We start from the raw sequence: 23,033 nt of genomic DNA, 5'->3' as shown, positions 1-23,033 counted from the left end.
CCAACAAAATTGAACATAAAGCATTGAAAAACCATTTCCTGGTCTGATGAGTCCCGATTTCTGCTGCGACATCTGGATGGTATGATCAGAATTTGGTGTCAATAACATAAAAGCATGTTTCCATCCTGTCTTGAATAGTTGTGGCTGGTGGTGGTAGTGTAATGGTGTTGGGGATATTTCCTTGGCACACTTTGGGCCCTGTAGTACCAATTGAGCATCATTTAAATGTCACGGCATACCTGAGTATTGTTGCTGACCATGTCCATCCCTTTATGACTGCAGTGTACCCGTCTTCTAATGGCTACTTTCAGTTGGATAACATGCCATGTCACAAAGCCTAAATCATCTCAGACTGATTTCCATTGTACTCAAATGACCACCACAGTCATCAGATCTCAATCCAATAGAGCACCTTTGGGATGTGGTGGGATGGGAGATTTGCATGATGGATGTGCAGCCAACACATCTACAGCAACTGTGTGATGCTGTCATGTCAATATGGATCAAAAACCCCGAGGAATGTTATCAGCACCTTGTTGAATCTATGCCATGAAGAATTATGGCAGTTCTGAAGGCAAAAGGGGGTCCAACCTGGTACTAGTTTTGTAATACTTTATATACCCTTAAAATTCCACAACATTGTTAATAAGTACCATATGCACCAGACAACTAAAACTGAGAATGTTCTCCACAACGTCACTTCAATGCTACATACTGTCAATAGAAGAAACCTTGTTTTCCAGTGTCATTTAGATATGCTATACTTTACCAAATGTTATCCTCGAGTAACTCAACAACATCTGAAGCCAAACTGGTTGTTAACTGTTAAAAAATAAAAACCATTCCTGTAATCTATTTATATATCAGTGGCATCAGATGATTGTCAAAGACAAATACTATATGCAAGCCTATTCTGTAATGTTTAGTTGCCTAATTTTGCTCAAAATCAATCACATTTAAATATATTAACTTTGAAATTAGTAATAGCAATGCTTATGTAAAAGGATTGAAAAACCCTACTTTAAAGAATATACAAGTGCAGAAAACATTGTTTACTCATACGACTTCTGCCAAAGTTCTTTGCCCTATAGAATTTGAAACAGAAAAATTAAGACCTAGCCTGCTGAGCTAAATGAGTTTTTTTGTAATTAAGGAAACATATTTTTTCAAGAGAGGCTGAAGAGGTCCCAGAATTGTTCAAGGCAGAATGTTCACTTCCTAACTCTGTGACAGTCTTCTGTGTAAGTAAGAGTTACTAAAAGTTACTTTCAGCCAAGCGTTTCATATCTCTAACACCTAAGGGATGGTTTATACTAGAAATACAAAGACTTGGTCACTGCCAAGACTCAAGCCTGTAACCACGTTCTCATCTATCTAGTCACGTGTATAGAAAGTGAACCATTTGCATGCTGCGCTAAAGGAACATTTCTCCCATTATATGGATTTTAACACTAGAATTACCAGAGCCTACGAGAGAAATCCATTCTCACCTCTCCATCAGAGTCTTTTGTCCTGTAAATGTATCAATTAACAGCAAGCAGCCTGGTATCCCATCCCCCCGCCCACCGCTGCAGTTCATTTCGCAAAGAAGTTTCTCAGTGCTCATTGTTTATCTTCGAGTGAAGTTTTGGAGCTTTATATGGTAAAATAGTACATCATCATTTGGAATACAAACATTTCATGTGTGTTCCGTGTCAACAACAATCTATGTAAAACGTAGTTAACACAGAAACGTTTTTCATGTTTTAGTAATAATTGAAAAAATGTAGACATGAACTGTATAATTTATGAAGCCTGAAATACAAATATGAAATAAAGACTTTCACAAAAGGTACAAGTATAACAAAACAAGTGCACTTTTATTCAAGAATTTAACCAAAGGAAAAAGAAAGCAGGTTACGGCAGGCGGTTGATACAACAGCTTGTGTGGTGCAATGCTAAAAACTGCTGCCTTCCAATCAAGAGGTCACGGTTTTAATATCAGCTGCTTCCCAAATTTACCATTTTCAGTAGTGAGCTGCTCTTATTGTTAATATCATACAATAAAAGCATACATTTGATATGCGTCTGTAAATTTAGTTAAAGTTAGTGGTTTTTTTTTTTAGTTTTATTCTCTCACTCACGTTTAAGCTCCCACACACCCCCTGGATCTGACACCGCTTTCAGATAAAGACATGGTATAACAAACAAACTTATTTTGTTATACCCCCTCTTTATTTGAAAACGGCATCAGATCTTGTGCTCGAACGAGACTGGGACTAGGAAAACTTTGGACGTGGATGTGAGTGGTGTGCATGACTGAGAATGGCTGTGGATGTCAATTTGTTTTTATTCAGTTTTATTCTTGAGTGCTCCTGATCATGCTGAATTAGTATGCACCTTCTGATCCATGATGTCAAAGCCACGCTGACAAAAAAGAGAGACTTAGGACTTAGGACTTGGAATAATTCATTTTATGACCAGTATTGTACATTTTGGAAAACGTTGTTGCACTAATGCAACATTATATTCATTTGCATACCTTCATGCAGTTGTAATCATGACGTGACTGTATAATGTGTGCAATGCTAAGAACTGCTGATTCCCAATCAAGAGCTTCTGGGATGGATGCTGGCAGTTTCTCAAGTTTACCATTTTGAGTAGAGAGCTACTCTTATTGTTAATATTATACAATAAAAACATACATTTTATTTGCATCTGTAACAGCCGCTGTAAATGTATAGTACTTGTCAAAGTTAGTGTCTTTTTTTTAGTTTTATTCTCACTCACATTCACGCTCACACAACACCTCTCTGCACCCCACCACAAACCCTCGATCTGACGCTGTTTTACAGGGAATTCTCAAGTGTTATATTTACCTAAGTTTCTCTTTTTTTGTCAGTACGGCTTTCACATCATGGATCAGAAGGCGCATACTAATTCAGCGTGAGCAGGAACACTCAAGAATAAAACCGAATAAAAAAAAAATTCATATCCACAGTCATTTTCAGTCACGCACAACACTCACATCCTGTGCACAGATTTCCCAGTCTCGTTCTCGCACAAGATCTGACATGGTTTTCAAATAAAGAGGGGGTGTAACACAACAAGTTTGTACCACGTCTTTATCTGAAAACTGCGTCAAATCGGAAGGGGGGGTGTGTGTGTCTGGAAGCATGAATGTGAATCAGACAATAAAACTGGGGGACTGCACTGAATAAGCTCCAGTTTTATTCTTTCAATCAATCATGATCACGCTGTAACACGCCTCTCCTGATCTGACTCTAAGTAAAAGCGCCAGCGTAAATTCAAACCTGATCTGACACTGTTCGTTTTCAAATAATATTGCATTAGTGCGATGATGTTTTCTGATTAATTTTATACCCAATGTCCCATATATTTGTCTCTTTCTTTTTTTCTCCGTGCTGCATCAACATCATGCACCAGAAGGCTTGAGCTTATTCAGTGCAGCAGGAACACTCAATAAAACTGAATAAAAAAAAAATAAAGTGACGGTGAGTTATGAAGAAGGCAGATTCACCAACGTTTGTGTGTCAGATTTTATCCCTCCAGCTCCGAGAATGTCCAGTTCAATTGCCTCAAAACACTACTCGCATCTATAGTTATACCCAGTTTCAAATAAAAACTAAAAGCGTCAGATCCCTAGGGCGGCGTATGCATGGTGATCGTAACTGAGAGAATAAAAGTGAAAAAAAAGGCAACTTTTACAAGTACAGTAGTATAAATGTGCATGGTCTGTTACAGACGCAAACCAAATGTATGTGTGTACTGTATAATATTAACAATAAGAGCAGCTTACTACTGAAAACAGCAAATACAGGAGACAGTCAGGATCCAACCGGGGACTCTTGATTCCAAGTCAGCAAATCTTGCCGCTACGCCGCAGAAGCTGTTGCAGCGCCCTTGAACCTTTTGTGAAAGTGTTTATTTGGTCTTAGGAAATCAGGCTTTATACACTTCATGTCTACATTTTGTCAATTATTACTAAAACATGAAAAATGTTTCTGTTTTAACAATATGTTTACTGTACATAGATTGTCGTAGACACGGAACACACATGAAATGCATGTGTTCCAAATAACGATATAGTATTTATAAAAGGTGTGATTTTGCTTGACTTCTCACTCTATACAACTCCAAGCAACTGACACGTAGGTAAACAGACTTGAGCTGAGAAAACTGTGTTTGCGGTGGGGGGATGTGATAGCAGGCTGCTTGCTGTTTGCTGCTTATCAACACTTTTACAGGACAATTAAGACGCAGATGGAGAGGTGCGAAGTGATTTAAGGTGGGACGGATCTACGAATTTTTTTGTAGGCTCTGGTAATTCTAGTGTTAAGTATGCCCAGCGACTCTTTGCACAGTTTCCAATGCATTTTTTAGTTTGTTTTGGGTTTTGTTTGATCTTTGTTTTGAGTTTGCTATAATGTTTAATATTTCCATTCAGTCTGTAATGTAAGTATGCATTGTCATGGAACAGGCATTGTTGCCATTTATTTGGTTGCACATACTCACCCATAACAGTATGGGCATCATGTTAATGGCCATCACTGTAAAATGAAAAGTGGTGAAGAAAAATTTTTTGTTAAGGAAAAGACATTTTATTTTGTTTTTTTACCATAGGGACTGACAAACTGAATTTCATAACACAAATTTCTTGTTTTGTTTCAGTTATTGATCTTATCATGCCTCCTGTTTCCCCTTAAACAACAGCCATTTTATGTAGTTTTGTTTGTTTGATCTCCATGAGCAGTGCCTGTAGCCTGATTTGTCATTTGGCTTCTAGGACTGTTCTTCTCTCCTTAGTAAGTGTCTTATTAAATTTCTCTAGAACTTTATTTGCTTAGTTTGTAACAGTGGCTTTTCAGCTGGGTGAGCAATTTTGTTGCCTTCTTTTTTATAAGTGATTGTATCCAGCAGAGAGCATTAGCTCCCTTGGAATTCTTTTGTAATTGCGGTGTACATAACCTGAATCTATATAGGTATGATATAAAAAGATGATACCCCCTCCCTTGGTGATACAGCGGTAAGAAATCACATAAGAGTAATAACAGCTATGTTTAATGACGGCTTACGCTGCATAACAGACGAAGGAAGCCAATGCAAGAACCCAGTTCGGGAATCTGCCATTTTCGCCATGTAGTGGAAGGATTTTCAGGATCGGATGAAGTTATCTTCCATCTGTCCATCAGCTTTAAAGGTGTGCCAGGCAATTTTCCAAGGCTTTATACTCTTTCTTCATGCGCAGACCCCCACTTAGGTAAATCATGCCATTCCAAACAAGGCAAACGAGAATACAGTTTCACGCTGACTTTGACACACAAAACTGCCAATTTCACAGCTGTCCCTAACTGTTTTATCGCAAAATGCTTGCATAGCCGTTCTTATATGGTGAACCCCTGTACTAAATCTGGCTTTGTGTCAACTGTGCATGTGAGTAGAAAAAGGCAGGTTTATAAAATATATTTGCACAGAGCACAGTGACATATTAAACTTATAAACTTATTACAGTGATTTAGCAACATCTTCTTGATTGGTGCCTGTCTGCTAAAGCTCCTGGTTAGTTGTCAGTCTCTGTTTCATGTTGGCAATGTTGCTAAAGAAAATCAAATTGGCGCTGCCTCATCCTTCTTTGCATGATCAGCTACCCAAGCTCTTTTTTAAGAAGCTGTAAAGTTCATTTGCTTTCCTGTACATTTCCTAATCCATCAGCCTAAGCAGCAGCTTTTGATTCCTGTACTTTATGAGCAGCCTAATGATTTAGCCTAGCAATAATTGACTTGTTTTCCTAATTTTAGTTTATTCTTACCTTTGTATGTACTCTGATTAGGTTTTCATGACATTATCTTGATTTTCCTGATTTGGTTTGACCTCTGCCACTATATTAAAATATCCAGCTGTCTTAAATGGAGGAAAAAATGCAAGCCTAGCTGAACTATTACACTCAAGAAGCTAAAGGAGGTCATTTTCAGTGCCTCACTCAATAAAATAGACTCAGATACTAATGCAATTACAGTACATTTTAACTAAACTACCAATTTACAATTTTGTAAAATAAATGAGAAAATAGTATATAGCTGAATGGCAATGTGGTAAATAAGATTGAACAAAGTAACATTCCTGTTTCAAAAATCATCGCTGACCAACTATGCAACCTTCAGTAAGTCACAGAACATGCCCATTTTGCAGTTAAAGATATTTAAAATAATTTATAAATTATGTTGAATAAAAATGTCAGAAGACGGACAAAAAAAATCAAAAAGCAATAACTGATTTATTTTTGTTTGTAAATAAATTTTACTCATTCATCCATCTTCCTATCTCACTGCAAGGCAGAAACAAGCCCTGGACTGGGTAGCAGTCCATTGCAATATTAAAACACACACACATACATACATATTCACACACACTAAGTCCAATTTAACAATGCCAATTCAGCCAACTGGCATGTCTTTGAACTGTAGGAGGACATGGACATTGGGTCACCAAGTGTCTCACATATCCAAGTTGGCACCAGTGTACGTGTTGTCTTACTGTCTGCTATTACTTTTTGCTGTATTCACTCTGTCTGCGCCGCGCTCTACTTGTTTTTCTATGTCTGTAATTCATTATGACCGCCAAACCCTTATGGAGATACGTTCCGTTGTTATTGGATCCTGTCAATAGGAGTTATGCTGCTTATCTTGCATCCAGCAGCACCAGAGGAAGCACCGTATGAAGTACTGTGATAAACGGAGTGGTGTTTTAGTGAGTATTAAGCTGAAACTGTATTCACTGTATATATCATTCGACTCCCAGATCTCGAAAGATTGTGGCAAACAGAATCTCTTTCTGATCTGCCAGTCCCTAGAACTTAGATATACTGGTCTTTGACCTGTGGCCATGGATCAGCTGGTTGGATCTTTACAGTGCCTCCCTGTATTCCTGCAGTTTCATAGTGGTGGAGTTAACTATGGTAACCTTCATCTACTGGGATCTTCACAACTGTTAGTGAGCGACAGGTTCTTTATTAAATGGTGTTGTTTATTGTTAGAGCTCTACTGAAAAATACAATTATTTTAAATGAAAATTTTGTCTCTCATGATTTGGACCTTATTTCTGATATAGCTGAGCAAGAGTGACGTAAGACCTTTTTTGAACTCCATGGTGGAGGTCTGACTGTAGTTTTTAAGAATCCCTTTAAATGTTGGTTATTACCTACTAAGACTTTTTCTAGCTTTGAAGTTCAATTGATTAAGTTGGATTTGTCTCATCTAGGTCTGTGTCTTGGTGTACACATGCTCCCAATTCGTGTAAGGATTTTGGAGACTTTAATACTCATATTTGCTGTCCTAAACCTTTGGCCAGAGATATTTTCCATCTTATGGAGTCTTTTGTTACAGGTCCCACTCATAAATACGGTTGTACCTTGGGCCTTGCATTTTCGTCAGTATTCTCTGTTTGTAACAATGAAATGGATGATGGATATCTTTCTGACCACAGCTTTATTATATTTGATAGCCAATTTACAGTACCTGCCTTCAGTGACTGTTCTTCAACATTATTGGAGCTTTAATTCCGTGGCTTTTTTGTAATTCATATGAGCCTACTTCTTTACCATTTAACAGAAGCATCTTCTCTGGAATTCAGCAAAGATGAGCTTATGAATCAGTTCACACTTGCTTGTGTGGATATTTCAAATGTTGTAGCTCCCCTTAAAGCAGTGTTTCCCAAACTCTGCCTTTGGGACCCCCTGCGGTTGCAGGTTTTTGTTCCAACCAGCTTCTGTTTTTAATTGAACCCCTTGTCTAATTAAGTAAACTGTTATTTCCCAAGTTATGTGTTTTGGGAACAATATAGAAATTAGAAAACTAAGTTTGGTAAAAAATATATATTAAAATGTACCAAGCAGTAATATGGGAATAATGTATTTTCATCTTGATTTTCATTCTACTCAAGGTCTTCTAATTGTTTAATTAATCCATTATTTACTAATCAGTGGGTCTGACACTAAAGTAGTTGCAGCCTTTGAATATTCAGTGTTGTTTGCTAGCATGTCTGCTCTGCTCATTTTAAATTGTCATTAATAAGATACAACGAAGGTGGAAAACTTCACAGAGAAAGGGCAAAATATAATGAAATCAACAAAAGAGAGTTAAGCTTTTAAATCTATAGAAAAAGCATAAATATTTCTAAATGTCTTATAAATGTAAAAATCATGCTGCTGTGTTTTTCTGAATGTAGAATAAAGGAAAAAAGTACCAGCTAATTAAATGAGATCAGTGTTATCAGGTGTTGTCACTGATTAGGAATCTGGTTGGAACAAAAACCTGCAACCACAGGGGGTCCCCAGGACCAAGATTGGGAAAAACTGCCTTAAAGAGAGGAAACGTAAGCCAAGAAGACAGTGGTGATTTAATAACACTGCATGTTCTCTCAGAGCAACATGTAAGAAGGGTAAGAGAAAGTGAAAAAAGGATCACGTCCAGGTCTCCTATGAGATCTTCAAAGACTCCCTTGTTAATTATCAATAAGCTGTGAAGGCTGCAGAAACTTTTTTTCTAGTGTTATTGCAAGCAACACTAACAATCCTTGAGTATTATTTAGTGTTGTTGATGCTGTGCTTAACTCAACTGGGGATTCTGCAAATGCTGGGCCATCACTCTGTTGTGATGACTTTTTGCAATACTTTATCAGTATGATTGCTGATATTAGAGCTAAAATAGTGCCTTTTGCTCAGGATCCGTCGATGGGCTTCATCAACTCTGCTGCCCTTCATCAGTTTCATCCAGTTTCGCTTTCGGACTTGACAAAAATTGTGAATAATATGAAGTCGTCTTTTTGTCCTCTTGACTTTATGTGTGCCTGATTCTTTAAAGGAGTGTTTGATGTAATTGGTGTAATTTTAAACAACAGAATTGGAGCTGCTAAGCATGATGAATAATCTGTTGTTGGGAGCTGATTCTGCAAGGAGGGCGCTGCAAATTTTATTGGACTTGAGAGCTGCATCTGACACAATTGATCATGACATTCTAATTAACATTCTCAAATATTAGGCTGTCATTCTGGGTACTGCTCTTAAGTGGTTAGCGGATTCCGTCAAAGGCATGACTTTTTTGTACATGTTGGTAGTTCAATATCTCCTACTTCTTCTGTAACCTTAGGGTACCCCAAGGATCTGTCTTGCGTCTGTTCCTTTTCTCTTTACATATGTTACCATTCTGCTCTGTACTGAACAACTATAACATCCTGTATCATTGTTATGCTGATGGTACCCAAATTTATTTTACATTTATTTTGATGAAATGGAATCGGTGACAAAGCTTTTTAACTGCTTATACAATGTAAAATATTGAATGGCACTAAACTTCTTGAAGTTAAATGAGTCAAAAACCAAAGTCATTCTATTTGGTCAATCCATTGGATCCACTTTTCCAACACTCAAAATCATGTGCTAAAAATCTTCTGGTGATTTTGGATTCAAATTTTAAGAGTGACAAACAGACCAATGCTGTTATAAGTAGCTTTTTCCACCTCAGGCCGTTTAACAAAGTCAAGCTGATTTTGTCATTTAATAACCTGCAAAAGCTCAATCATGAATTTGTTACCTCATATCTGGATTATTGTAATGCCCCTTATGTCTGGGTATCCCATACAGCACTGTCTCTTCTGCAGATGGTGCAGAATGCAGCTGCTAGGGATTTTACCTGCAGCAAAAAAAGGGATCATTCTGTTCCGGTGTTGGCCTCTCTTCATTGGCTCCCTAATAGTTACAAGGTGAATTTTAAGATTTTAGTGTTTGTTTTTAAAACCCTACATGGGTCAGCTCCACCTTACTTAGCTGATCCATAGGCAGCTGAGGTCTTCAAATAAGCTATTGTTTACTGCCTTACACGCATGGTTGAAAATGAGAAATGATCATGCCTTTGTGATGGCTAGTCCTAAACTGCGGAACTATTTGCCCCTCGTAATAAGGTCAGCTCCCACAATTCGTAGTTTTAAGTTTAAAAAAAAAACACTTTTATTGTTTTAAGTTTATGAGTTTAAGTGTTTAAATTTTTATATTCATATTATTTATACTGTGTTCATTTTATTATTGTACATGTATGAATAATTGATTTATATTTATGTGTTGGTGTATGTGTGTTGATGTATGTATAACGTTTTCTATTTATATATACATATATATATATATGTGTGTATATATTGTGGCGAGCGGCTGGGGGCAGTAGCTAGCCGGGACGCCCGGAAGGACTGGAAGAGGGATTACGCCTCCTCCGGACCACGAGAGGGCAGCCGCCCTGGTTGGTAACCCTATAGGGTTGAAAGCTCAACCTTATAGCGGCCCGTGGTCACCGCCAGAGGGCGCCCGGATGCCTCAGAAGCCCTGGACGTCAGCACTTCCGCCACATCCGGAGGTGCTGGGGGAAGGAATCCCAGGGACACCCAGAGTGCTTCTGGGTGCTTACCCGGCTCTTCCGCCGCACCAGGAAGTGCCGGCGGAAGTTCATCAGGAGACACCTGGAGCACATCCAGGTGAACATAAAAGGGGCCGCCTTCCTCCATTCATGAGCTGGAGTCGGGTGGAAGAGAACAAAGCCTGGAGGAGAGGAGTGGAGGAGGTCAGAGAGAGAAAGGCATTGAGGAAAAGGCCTGGACCAAGGGTGATTGGTGCGGGAGCATTGGGTTGTGCATACACTTGTAAATATGAAAATGTATAATAAATGTGTGTTGGTGCTTGAACCATTTGTGTCTGCATGTCTGTGTCTGGGTTACCTTCCAAAATATATATTCTTTATCTTGCTTTTATTTCTTACTGCTAGCTTATATTCTACTAGCAGAATACTCATGCTTCGCAGCAGAGAAGTAGTGTGTTAAAGAAGTTATGAAAAAGAAAAGGAAAAATTTAAAAAATAACGTAACTTGATTGTTAATGTAATTGTTTTGTCATTGATATGAGTGTTGTTGTCATATCTATCTATCTATATATATATATATATATATATATATATAGCAAAATACCCGCGCTTGGCAGCGGAGAAGTAAAAAGAAAAGGAAACATTTTAATAATAACGTAACATGATTGACAATGTAATTGTTTTGTCATTGTCATGAGTGTTGCTGGCATATATATATATATTGTGGCCCCCGGCCGGGGCTGGAGCCCCGCCGGGACGCCCAGGAGGACATGAGGAGGGCTTGTGCCTCCTCCAGACCGCGAGGGCGCCCGCCCTGGTTCTATTGGGAGCCACGGGTCGAGGGCATGGAAGCCCTACCCTGTAGGGGCCGTGGTTGCCGCCAGGCGGCGCCGATGCCGGTTGATCCCATGCAGTCGCCGGCCGGAGCTGGAGCCCGCGGGACGCTTTGGAGGACGAGAGGAGGGCTTGTGCCTCCTCCACACCGCGAGGCGTCCGTCCTGGTTCTGTTGGGGCCACGGGTTGAGGGCATGGAAGCCCTTCCCTGTAGGGGCCCGTGGTCACCGCCAGGCGGCGCCCGATGCCGGTTTATCCCGACGGTCCGCGGCTGGGGCTGGAGCCCGCCGGGACGCTTTGAGGATAAGAGGAGGGCGAGTGCCTCCTCCAGACAGAGTGGGGGCGTCCGTCCTGGTTACGCAGGGGCCTCGGTACAGGGCATGGAAGCCCAGCCCTGTAGGGACCCGTGGCCACCGCCAGGCGCCCTGTGCCTAATTATCCCGGGAGCCCGCACTTCCGCCACACCAGGAAGTGCCGGGGAAGACTTTATGTGGCGCCCGGAGAGCTGCCAGGAAGGCAGCCAGCACTTCCGCCACGCTGGGGCGTGGCCAAGGAACAGGTGCCGGAAACACCTGGGGCTCATCCGGGAGCCTTATTTAAGGGGCCGCCTCCCTCCAGTCAGCGGTGGAAGTCGGGAGGAAGCAGACGGAGCTGGAGAGAGAGGACGGGAGGCGGCCAGGAAGGCACAAAAGACTGTGGGCCTGGACTTGGGGAGATCGGTGCGAGAAGGCACTGGGGGTGCACGTGAGCACAAACTTTGTAAATAATACTGTAAATAAATGGTGTGTGGTGACAATATGATGTCCGCCTGTCTGTGCCGGGCCAGCGCTACAGTGGCGTAGTCGGCAGGATGCTCCGCCTGGTGCAAGGCGGGACCTGTATCAAAAATGTCTGTGAACGCCCGGCGCAGCAGCGACCCACACACTGGCCGCAGGAGCGCCCAGGCACCTGGCCCCGCTGAGCGCTTTACGCGGCCCCGAGACCGGACCGCATTATGGGCGATTGCCCCTTGCAGGTGCGGAGGAAGGACCATGGGCATTGCTGGAGTGCAGCCGGGCCCGCAGCACGCCGTGGCAGAAGGCGCCTCGGGACGGCAGGCGGCCTATCGAGGCTATGCCGGAGACCCTTACCTCACACACACATATATACATACATATATACACATACATCCACATATGTATACATATATATATATATCTACATATACACACATACATATACATACACACACATATATACACACAAATACATATATATATACATACACACACATATATATACATACATATCTACATATATTCATATACACACACATACACACACACAACTATCGTATATGTTCAAGTTCTATTTAAATTTTAAATAGAAGAAATTTTATTTAGTTGACAGAATATTATTCCGGAATAAATTAACTCAAACCTTAAATAACTATATAACTATAATATTTTGCTCTCCATAAAAATATATCCTATCTAAACTATACAAGTTAGAAATAAAGTAAACGCGTTAAAAGAACATTCAAATTTCTTTACTCTTATGTAATTTTATATAAAAATAAACTTAAATTTTAAATATCCCAAAAGATTTTGCTCTCCATAAAAATATATCCTGTCAAAATTATACAAATTCAAATATGAACATGGTACAGGACAGGACCCAGGAGGTAAGTTTCCTGCTCGCGGGAAGGGCCCGCAGCCTGTTTTTCTTTAACAGGCAGGGGCCGCCCGGATCCTTGCAGGCCTGTCGAACCGCTGTGCCAGCAGCAGCAGCCGGGAGAGCTGCTGAAAGGGAGACGCTGCAACCGGAAGAGCCAGCATGTCGCCGCACTAGGGAGGAAAGAGCCAAAATGGCCGCGGGCCGGATGTCCCGCCGCTGACAGGCACGGGTTGGCTGGTGTGTCTAGTGTGCCCGCCGAGGATTGGATGGAGGCGGGACCTAGGAATGCCAATCTCGTGCCAAACGAGACCCGATTGGGCCAGAGGGAGTGGCCCAGAGGAGGCAGGCGCCGCGTGGAGCCGATCGACAGGTAAGCTCACCGACGCCTGTCTCTCTCTATCCACCAGCGGCTCGGCGTGTGTCGGAGGAGTCCTTCGCTCGCCAAGCCGCCCTTAGAGGAGCTGTTACGTGTTCTCGCCGCCAGTGTGAGCAGCTGACGGGAAAGGCGGTCGCGGGAGAAACGCCGCGGAGACGGAGGATCGGCGCTGGGCGCTGGAACCGGAGGCCGGCAGAACACGGCGGGGGTGGTGAGTATTACCGTCCCCCGTAAAGCAAGCGGGAGGTTTGCCGAACATGGCTGTGACCGCTACGGACGATCAGCTCCAAGTAAGCAACCTCCCGACAGCAGCGCCGCGGTGCAGACGGCTAGCGGGCGAGGAGCTCAATATGCAGGGGCTGGTAGGATCGGGCTGCTGAGTGCCCTGGGTCCTAGCGCCTGCGCCCAAGCCTGCAGCTGTCTCCTGTCGCTTGCCTGGACGCAGACGGGCTGGATTTGAGCTTTTGCTGTGCTCAGACCCAGACCGCCAGCGCGTCAAGAAAGAAGGAGGAACCGGGGTGAATGCCGGTTCCTCCGATAGGAGAGGGCGCGCGCTGCGCGCGTCCGGAGAAGGGCCGCCCTCAGCGGGCAGAGGAGATCCCTGGGCGGCTGGGCGAGCCGCCTGCGAGAGCGTGCGCGGACAACAGGCGGACGGGCATGGAACCTGCGACGGAGGACTTCAGCAGGCAAGTCAGGGGCTGTCGGAGGGGGCAGGAGCACTGCGGTACGGAGACCGGCAGGGCACTCGGGTGAGTGTCCTGGCAGTGCTTCTGGCCCTCTTTTCCTTTTTTCCACAGGCCCAAGCCCGACGAGCGCTGAGGACGACGCCGTCAGGGACCTGCCTCCTGGAACGGGGCGCCCGCGAGGGCTCCACGCCGAGAGGCCAATAGTGTCCCAACCGCGGGAACAGCGGGCGAGCGGCGCAGACCACAGGGGCGCGTTTGCGCGGCGGGGGTGCCGAAGACGGATGTCCCAGGGTGACGTGTTGGACCCTGGGGGCATAGTAGGACCCTCGCCGGGACGTGCTGCTCTTTCGGGTTGTGCCGCTCGACCCACGTGTCCTCGCTAGCGGTGGGGCACTGTGGCCCCGGCCGGGGCTGGAGCCCCGCCGGGACGCCCAGGAGGACATGAGGAGGGCTTGTGCCTCCTCCAGACCGCGAGGGGGCGCCGTCCTGGTTCTATTGGGAGCCACGGTCGAGGGCATGGAAGCCCTACCCTGTAGGGGCCCGTGGTTGCCGCCAGGCGGCGCCCCGATGCCGGTTGATCCCATGCAGTCGCCGCCGGAGCTGGAGCCCGCCGGACGCTTTGGAGGACGAGAGGAGGGCTTGTGCCTCCTCCACACCGCGAGGGGCGCCCGTCCTGGTTCTGTTGGGGCCACGGGTTGAGGGCATGGAAGCCCTTCCCTGTAGGGGCCCGTGGTCACCGCCAGGCGGCGCCCGATGCCGGTTTATCCCAAGACGGTCCGCGGCTGGGGCTGGAGCCCGCCGGACGCTTGGAGGATAAGAGGAGGGCGAGTGCCTCCTCCAGACAGAGTGGGGGCGTCCGTCCTGGTTACGCAGGGGGCCTCGGGTACAGGGCATGGAAGCCCAGCCCTGTAGGGACCCGTGGCCACCGCCAGGCGGCGCCCCTGTGCCTAATTATCCCGGGAGCCCGGCACTTACAATATATATATATATATATATATATACACACACAGACACACACATATATAAACATATATATACACACATCATATATATATATATATATATATATATATATATATATATATATATACATATACATACATATATACATATACACATGTACTAATATTAACATATATATACATATATACTGTGGACGCTGGGCCAGACACAGACGGACATCTTTGTTTCACCCAACACACCGTTTATTTACAATATATACAAGCAACAGTCACGTGCACAAAACCCCAGTGCCTCTTCCCCACAGTCCAGGCCTTACAGTCTCTGTCCCTTTTCCTTGACCGCCTCCCGTCCTCTCTCCAGCTCTGTCCACTTCCACCCGACATCCACTAACGATTGGAGGGAGGCAGCCCCTTAAATGGGAACCCGGATGGGCTCCAGCTGCTTCCCAGCAATCAGTCCTGGCCACACCCCAGTGTGGCAGAAGTGAATGCTGCGCACCCGGAAGCCGTCCGGGTGTCCCCTGTCGTCTTACCCCCAGCACTTCCGCCACACCAGGAAGTCTTCCTCAGGCACCTGGGCGCCGCCTGGCGGTGGCCACGGGCCCCTACAGGGTTGGGCTTCCAAGCCCTCTACCCGTGGCCCCCAATACAACCAGGGCGATTGCCCCCTTGCGGTCTGGAGGATGCACAAGCCCTCCTCTGGTCCTCCTGGGCATCCCGGCCGGGCTCCAGCCCCGACCAGGTCCCACACGGGATATTCTGATTCTGGCCTCGGGGCGCCGCTTGGCGGCGGCCACGGGTCCCTACAGGGCTGGGCTTCCAAGCCCTTTACCTGAGGCCCCCAACATAACCAGGACGGACGCCCCCTCGCGGTCTGGAGGAGGCACAAGCCCTCCTCTGGTCCTCCTGGGCGTCCCAGCCGGGCTCCAGCAAATATAGCAAAATACCCGTGCTTCGCAGCGGAGAAGTAGTGTGTTAAAGAAGCAATAAAAAAGAAAAGGAAACAATTTGAAAATAACGTAACATGATTGTCAATGTAATTGTTTTGTCACTTTTGTGAGTGATGAGTGTTGCTGTCATATATATATATATATATATATATATATATATATATATATATATATATATATATATATATATATATACACACACACACATAAACATATATATATATACATATCCATACATATATACATAGATACATATACACATATATATACACACAAATACATATATATATACATACACACACATATATATACATACATATCTACATATATTCATATACACACACATACACACACACAACTATCGTATATGTTCAAGTTCTATTTAAATTTTAAATAGAAGGAATTTTTATTTAGTTGACAGAATATTATTCCGGAATAAATTAACTCAAACCTTAAATAACTATATAACTATAATATTTTGCTCTCCATAAAAATATATCCTGTCTAAATTATACAAGTTAGAAATAAAGTAAACGTTAAAAGAACATTCAAATTTCTTTACTCTTATGTAATTTTATATAAAAAATAAACTTAAATTTTAAATATCCCAAAAGATTTTGCTCTCCATAAAAATATATCCTGTCAAAATTATACAAATTCAAATATGAACATGGTGCATAACAAAACCTGGAAATATAAATAAAATTTGTTCTTTTCAGCAATATCAAATCAAATCATTCAGTTGTCTTTGCTCATATGTCATTTTATCAGAGCTGGAAGTCTGGCATCTTTTTTTGGCAATAAGTTTGTTTATGTTTGGTGTGAGGTTCTGTGTTGTGGAGATTCTCAAGATGGACTGCAGGTGCTCATCAGTGAGGCGACTCCTGTGTGCTGTTTTGTTAGTCTTCATGACTGAGAAGAGCTTCTCACACAGATACCAAACATGCACAAGGTTCGAGCCGCATGTAGACGGAGCTGGAGCATTTTTGCGGGAATGGAGTGAATAAACTGTGCGGGCCCTGCAGTATCGTACTTTGCCTTCAGTGTGCCATTACACTGCAGCTAAATCACCTCCATCTGTGCGTATTTGGGAACACCGTTGTGCCGACTTGGTTCGACATTACTTGGCAACAGGGAAAGTGGGGCAAGTTGCACTGGTGCATTTGTGTCTCCCATAAAAGTAGCTTCACTTGAAATCACTTTGTGATTTTGCACGGGTAAAAACTTCTGCTGAAGTGTCAGATTCTTCTTTAACTCTTCTGCTTTCTGTATCTTGTGCATTGCATTCAGGTCTTTCAGGTTATCTTGATGTTTTGTCTCATAGTGGCGTCTTCTGCATTCTGTAATTACAGCCACATTAGCTCCACAAATGAGACACACGGGTTTACCGGCAATGTCAGTAAACATATACTCAGCCTCCCATCGGTTTTTAAAGGCTCTATGTTCAGAATCACCTTTTCTCTTCGGCATCGTGTGGGCTAGCTTCGCAATAACTTGCAGCATCATAAGCTAGACTTGATTGACGCGGTAAGTGTTCGGCAAGGCAGTTGAAGCGCTGCATTATGGGATCTGTAGTTTATTGTATTACCAGCGCTTCATATTCCTGGGCCATTAATAACAATAATATATAAAATGATCTTGTGGGCAGGATATAATTACACGCCGGGCCGGATGTGGCCTGCGGGCCTTGAGTGTGACACATATGGACTAAATAGAACTTGAAAAGATATATTTTTTCAAATGTGATGCGCAATTCAGATCGAGTTGACACGCACTACAGTACATCGAGCCCGCGTGCTATTGTGGTTTTGCCTGCGTGCCTCAATAAGTCATCCTCCCCTCGCTCTTACTTTTTTACCGTTCATCTAATGAATACACTCATCACGAATAAAGTATCCATTATTCATAAAGCTTCAATTGGTGATCTGTCTTTCTGCGTTAACCGCATATTTTTTCATACATCTCAAACCAAGGGGATGTGAGGCTAAAATGTATCGGGAAGCGCGCGTACATACTCAGTGCATCCCCTCTCGGGAATCAAACCTTGGAAGCCGTCGCTACCTCTACTATTGCTCCACAGCGTGTGGTTTGTCTATTTGAGCGTAGCAGTATAATTCAGTTTTTGTTCAGCACTCTTTGGAACTGTTGCTTTTTGTATGCGTGTCAGTTCACGTGAGCCGCTGAATATGGTTTTATATGTCACTCGCTCGCTTCTAATTGTTTCGCTGCCTTCTTAATTATATAATGTATGTTTTCTTCAGCGGTTTTTGCAGCTCTTCCTGGTTTTCTACGTACTGCGTGATTACGTGGGAGGCATGATGATGTCACACGAAACTCCATCCCCCACGACTTTCGAGCTCAACTCCATTACAGTAAATGGAGAAAAATGGCTTCTAGTTATGACCATTACGCAAATTTTTGTAAGTAAGCTGTAAGTAATGAGCCTGCCAAATTTCAGACTTCTACCTACACGGGAAGTTGGAGAATTAGTGATGAGTCAGTGAGTGAGTGAGTCAGTGAGGGCTTTGCCTTTTATTAGTATAGATGTAAAGCACTTTGGTCAGTTTTCAGTTGTTTTAAATGTGCTATATAAATAAATACCCAGGATGCCACCCCGGTCTCCTTACTGCGAGGCAGAAGCACCACCCAACCTATAATAAATGGACAATAATTTAACTTACTGGTTTAAGTTCCGTTACATCCCATTCCAAATATTCCGCAACGTGCATCATTTGTGAGACAATGTTTTCTAATTCCTGCATGAAATGAGACATTTTTGTTACAAATAATTATAATTAGAATATAATTTTTAACACATTAACCAATATCTCACAGTGCTAATGAAATTGTGTTATGTGCTGTTTGCTTTGTGAATAATCAAAGGTTTTGCCTTTTTCCAGAAATATGCATTATAAGAGAATTGTTGTAAGAATCAAACAAAGATTGATATAGAGAAAAAAGTAAAATAAAAAAAGAAATCGCTCCAATAAGAAATACAATCAATCCCACATTTCATAGAAAGTTTTCAGATTTGAAATTTAAAACATTTAAAAGTAGAATTGATATCAATCAGAAAAGGAAAATGCATTAAATATTCTGTAAATTGTGCATTTATAAATCCAGATTTAACAGTAATTTAATGTGAATCATAGCTTTACAAACAGTTAATATAATTTATTTATTCACACATTCTTGGAACTCAGTCTTCCTTTATATGATAGTAGACTGATGGAGTAGTTTATTTATGACAAAAGTAAAAAATAAAAAAAAACCTGTACCGAGTTGTCCAAGTATCCATTTCCGTCTGTGTCATAGAGACGAAACATAACTGCAATTAAAAAAAGACACATTAAAGGTCTTAGGAAACTGTTCATAAGTAAAGAAAAATGTTATCATTATAAACAATAACTCTGAAGACTTGCAGACATATAAACCTAATAAACAAAGGAGCAAAAACCTTCTGAAATAAATATTTTTCAGTCCAAATTTAATAATAAGCAGTTCAAGGGATCAGAAATCAAAGGTACCAGAGCATCAATTCCGTATCTTCTATATCCAAGAAGCTAATGTTGCTGCATATTTGTGTTGCAATCATTTTCATAATTAGGAAACAATCCATACTGGCAATGTAAACTGCTCAAAAAAATTAAAGGAACTCTTTGAAAACACATCAGATCTCAATGGGAAAAAGAAATCCTCCTGGATATCTATACTGATATAGACTGGGTAATGTGTTAGGAACGAAAGGATGCCACATCGTTTGATGGAAATGAAAATGATCAACCTACAGAGCCCTGAATTCAAAGACGCCCCAAAAATCAGAGTGAAAAAATTATGTGGCAGGCTAGTCCATTTTGCCAAAATTTAATTGCAGCAACTCAAAATTGTACGCAGCACTTTGTATGGCCCCTGTGTTCTTGTATACATGCCTGACAACATCGGTGCATGCTTCTAATGAGATGACAGATGGTGTTGTGGGGGATCTCCTCCCAGATCTGGACCAGGGCATCACTGAGCTCCTGGACAGTCTGAGGTGCAACCTGGTGGCATTGGATGGACCAAAACATAATGTCCCAGAGGTGTTCTATTGGATTTAGGTCAGGAAAGTGTGGTGGCCAGTCAATGGTATCAATTCCTTCATCCTCCAGGAACTGCCTGCATACTCTAACCACATGAGGCCGTGAATTGTCGTGCACCAGGAGCCACTGTACCAGCATAGGGCCTGACAATGGGTCCAAGGATTTCATCCTGATACCTAATGGCAGCCAAGGAGCCTTTGTCAAGCCTGTAGCGGTCTGTGTGACCCTCCATGGATATGCCTCCCCAGACAATCATTAACCCACCACCAAACTGCTCATGCTGAATGATGTTACAGGCAGCATAATGTTCTCCATGGCTTCTCCAGACCCTTTCACTTCTGTCACGTGCTCAGGGTGAACCTGTTCTCATCTGTAAAAAGCACAGGGCACCAGTGGTGCATCTGTCAATTCTGGTATTCTATGGCGAATGCCAATCGAGCTGCAAGGGGCCCTTGGGTCACCCTCATGAAGGCTTTCTGGTTGTTTGGTCAGAGACATTCACACCAGTGGCCTGCTGGAGGTCATTTTGTAGGGCTCTGGCAGTGCTCATCCTGTTCCTCCTTGCCCAAAGGAGCAGATACTGGTCCTGCTGATGGGTTATGGACCTTCTATGGCCCTCTCCAGCTCTCCTAGAGTAACTGCTTGTCTCCTAGAATCTCCTCCATGCCCTTGAGACTGTGCAGGGAGACACAGCAAACCTTCTGGCAATGACACGTATTGATGTGCCATCCTGGAGAAGTTGGACTACCTGTGCAACCTCTGTAGGGTCCAGGTATCGCCTCATGCTACCAGTAGTGACACTGACTGTAGCCAAATGCAAAACTAGTGAAGAAACAGTCAGAAAAGATGAGGAGGGAAAAATGTCAGTGGCCTCCACCTATTAAACCATTCCTGTTTTGGGGGTCATCTCATTGTTGCCCCTCTAGTGCATCTGTTGTTAATTTCATTAACACCACAGCAGCTGAAACTGATTAACAACCCCCTCTGCTACTTAACTGACCAGATTAATATCCCATAAGTTTCATTGACTTTATGCTATACTCTGATTAAAAAGTGTTCCTTTAATTCTTTTAGGCAGTATAGTTAAATTAATTTCATGGCTCTTTAGTGCTCTTATTTTAAAATTTCAGTCCTTTCTGAAAATGCACATTTTTAATTTATGTGAACATACTTAAATGTTTTAAGGACTGATAAAGGGGTAGTCATTTTAGTCCTTTGCGTGTGTCTCTATTTAGGGAAAGTATTGTAATCATCATTCAAAAAGGTGACATTTTTTAACTTTGATAAAGGGTAAAATGTGAGTTGAAATATGTTGATACATTTCATGTTTATCCTGATCAGAGTCTTTATAACAGAGGATGTGAAGTACTGTAACTCCATAATATGATATTACCACCATCATGTTTAACAGTATGTACTCTGTTCTTTCCGTTGATGTGTTCTCTTGGTTTTCGCCAAAAATATTTTTTGGAATTAAGGTCAAAAAGTTATAGCTCTAGTTTAAATATAAAACACTAAATATTTAATTGTGCATTCACCTCTTTTAATATGACACATTTAAATCATCATTGGGGCAGTCATTTGGCTTTAGAAGTCACATAATTGGTTAAATGGAGGTCACCGGTCTGTAGTCAAGGTGTATCAATTGATTATAGTATAAATGCACCTTACATGGAAGATCCAACTTGTGGTGAGTCAGTATGGTGGCCTTTCATGCACAATGAAGATAACAGAATAATTCGAGCAACCCAATGAAAAGGTGACTGAAAAGCACCAGATAGGGGATTCAGAAAAGAAAATATCTAAGTCACTGAATATCTCTTGGAGTCCAGTTAAATCAATAATTGACAAATGGAAAGATTATGGCATAGCTGTAAATCTGCTTAGAGCAGGCAATCCATCAAAACTGAGTGACCACGCAAGAAGACTAAGGAGAGAAGCCACTGAGACACCTATAATAACTCTGTGGCAGTCACAAGCTACACTGACTGAGACTGCAGAGATTGTGCACTCATATGACAACTGTTACCAAGGTTCTTCACCAGTCACAACTTTATGGGGGAGTGGCAAACAGAAAGCCTCTGTTAAAAAATATATGTGACTTCTCAGCTAGAGCTTTCTGGAAGGCACACAGGTACTGTGAAGAAGGTTCTATAGTCTGAAGGGACCAAAATTGAGGATTTGGCCATCAGACTGCATGCTACATTTGGGCAATGCACATTATCAAACACATATTATCCCCACTGTGAAGCATGGTGGTGGCAACATCATGCTATGGAAATGCTTCTCTCCACGAGGCCTTGGAAGGCTTTTGAGGGTAGAGGATGAAAGCAATGCAGCAAAATCATGGTAAAGCCTGTAGGAGAACCTTATGCAGTCTTTAATGAATCTGAAACTTAGAACAAGACTTGTTTTCCAGCAAGACAACAATCCCAAGCAATCCAAGTGAGATTTGAAACACTAAACAGTTTTGCAAGGAAGAATTTAGAAATACTGCATCATCCAGATGTACAAAGCTGATAGAGACCAGTACACAAAGACTCTAGGCTGTCTTGGCTGCCAAAGGTGCACTACTAAATACTGAAATGAAGGGACTGAATAGTTATGTCTTCAATTATTTTGTGTTTGTGATTAATTTAGACCAGTTTGCAGAGATCTGCTTTCACATTGTTATTAAAGAGTCTTTTTCTGTTGATCAGTGTCAAAAAAGCTAAAGCAAATTCGCAGTGATTCAATATTGTCTCTCTATTTTAAAAAAAATCCTGGAAAGGAAAAGCAGGGCGACAAGATGTGATCTTCTCGGAAGTTCTCGGAATACACTTAAAAGACCTGCAAGATGCAAACAATATCAAATAAGATAGCACAGCCAGCAAAACACTCAGTTGTGTAAAGGCATGTAGCACACACAGATCCTGTGCTCTCAGCACATAAAAAAGCTTATAAGGACAATATGTTCTAGATGAAACGTCAACGATTAAGCAAAGAAGAAAGAGCAGCGTGGAGAAAAGAGACCCAAAAGCGTTGGAGAGAAAAAAAAGGAAGATAAGAGATTATGAAAGCAGTGGAATTCGAAAGACTTAAACAAACGATGGC

General features: G+C 42.5%; 1 protein-coding gene across 1 annotated transcript in view; it reads right to left on the bottom strand.

Moving 5' to 3' along the window:
- Window positions 1–23,033, bottom strand: part of dgkb (diacylglycerol kinase, beta) — a 738,105-nt gene that overhangs the window by 507,750 nt on the left and 207,322 nt on the right. The window contains exons 7-8 of the mRNA XM_039736618.1: window positions 19,140–19,189; window positions 18,543–18,617 (exon numbers count right to left, since the gene is read on the bottom strand). Coding sequence (XP_039592552.1) covers window positions 18,543–18,617; window positions 19,140–19,189 — 125 coding nt within the window. The remainder of the gene's footprint in view (window positions 1–18,542; window positions 18,618–19,139; window positions 19,190–23,033) is intronic.

This window comes from Polypterus senegalus, chromosome 15 (genome assembly GCF_016835505.1).
Source record: "Polypterus senegalus isolate Bchr_013 chromosome 15, ASM1683550v1, whole genome shotgun sequence".
NCBI lineage: Eukaryota > Metazoa > Chordata > Cladistia > Polypteriformes > Polypteridae > Polypterus > Polypterus senegalus.
The sequence above is the reverse complement of the archived record's forward strand: the minus strand, read 5'-3'. Positions and strand labels throughout refer to the sequence as shown.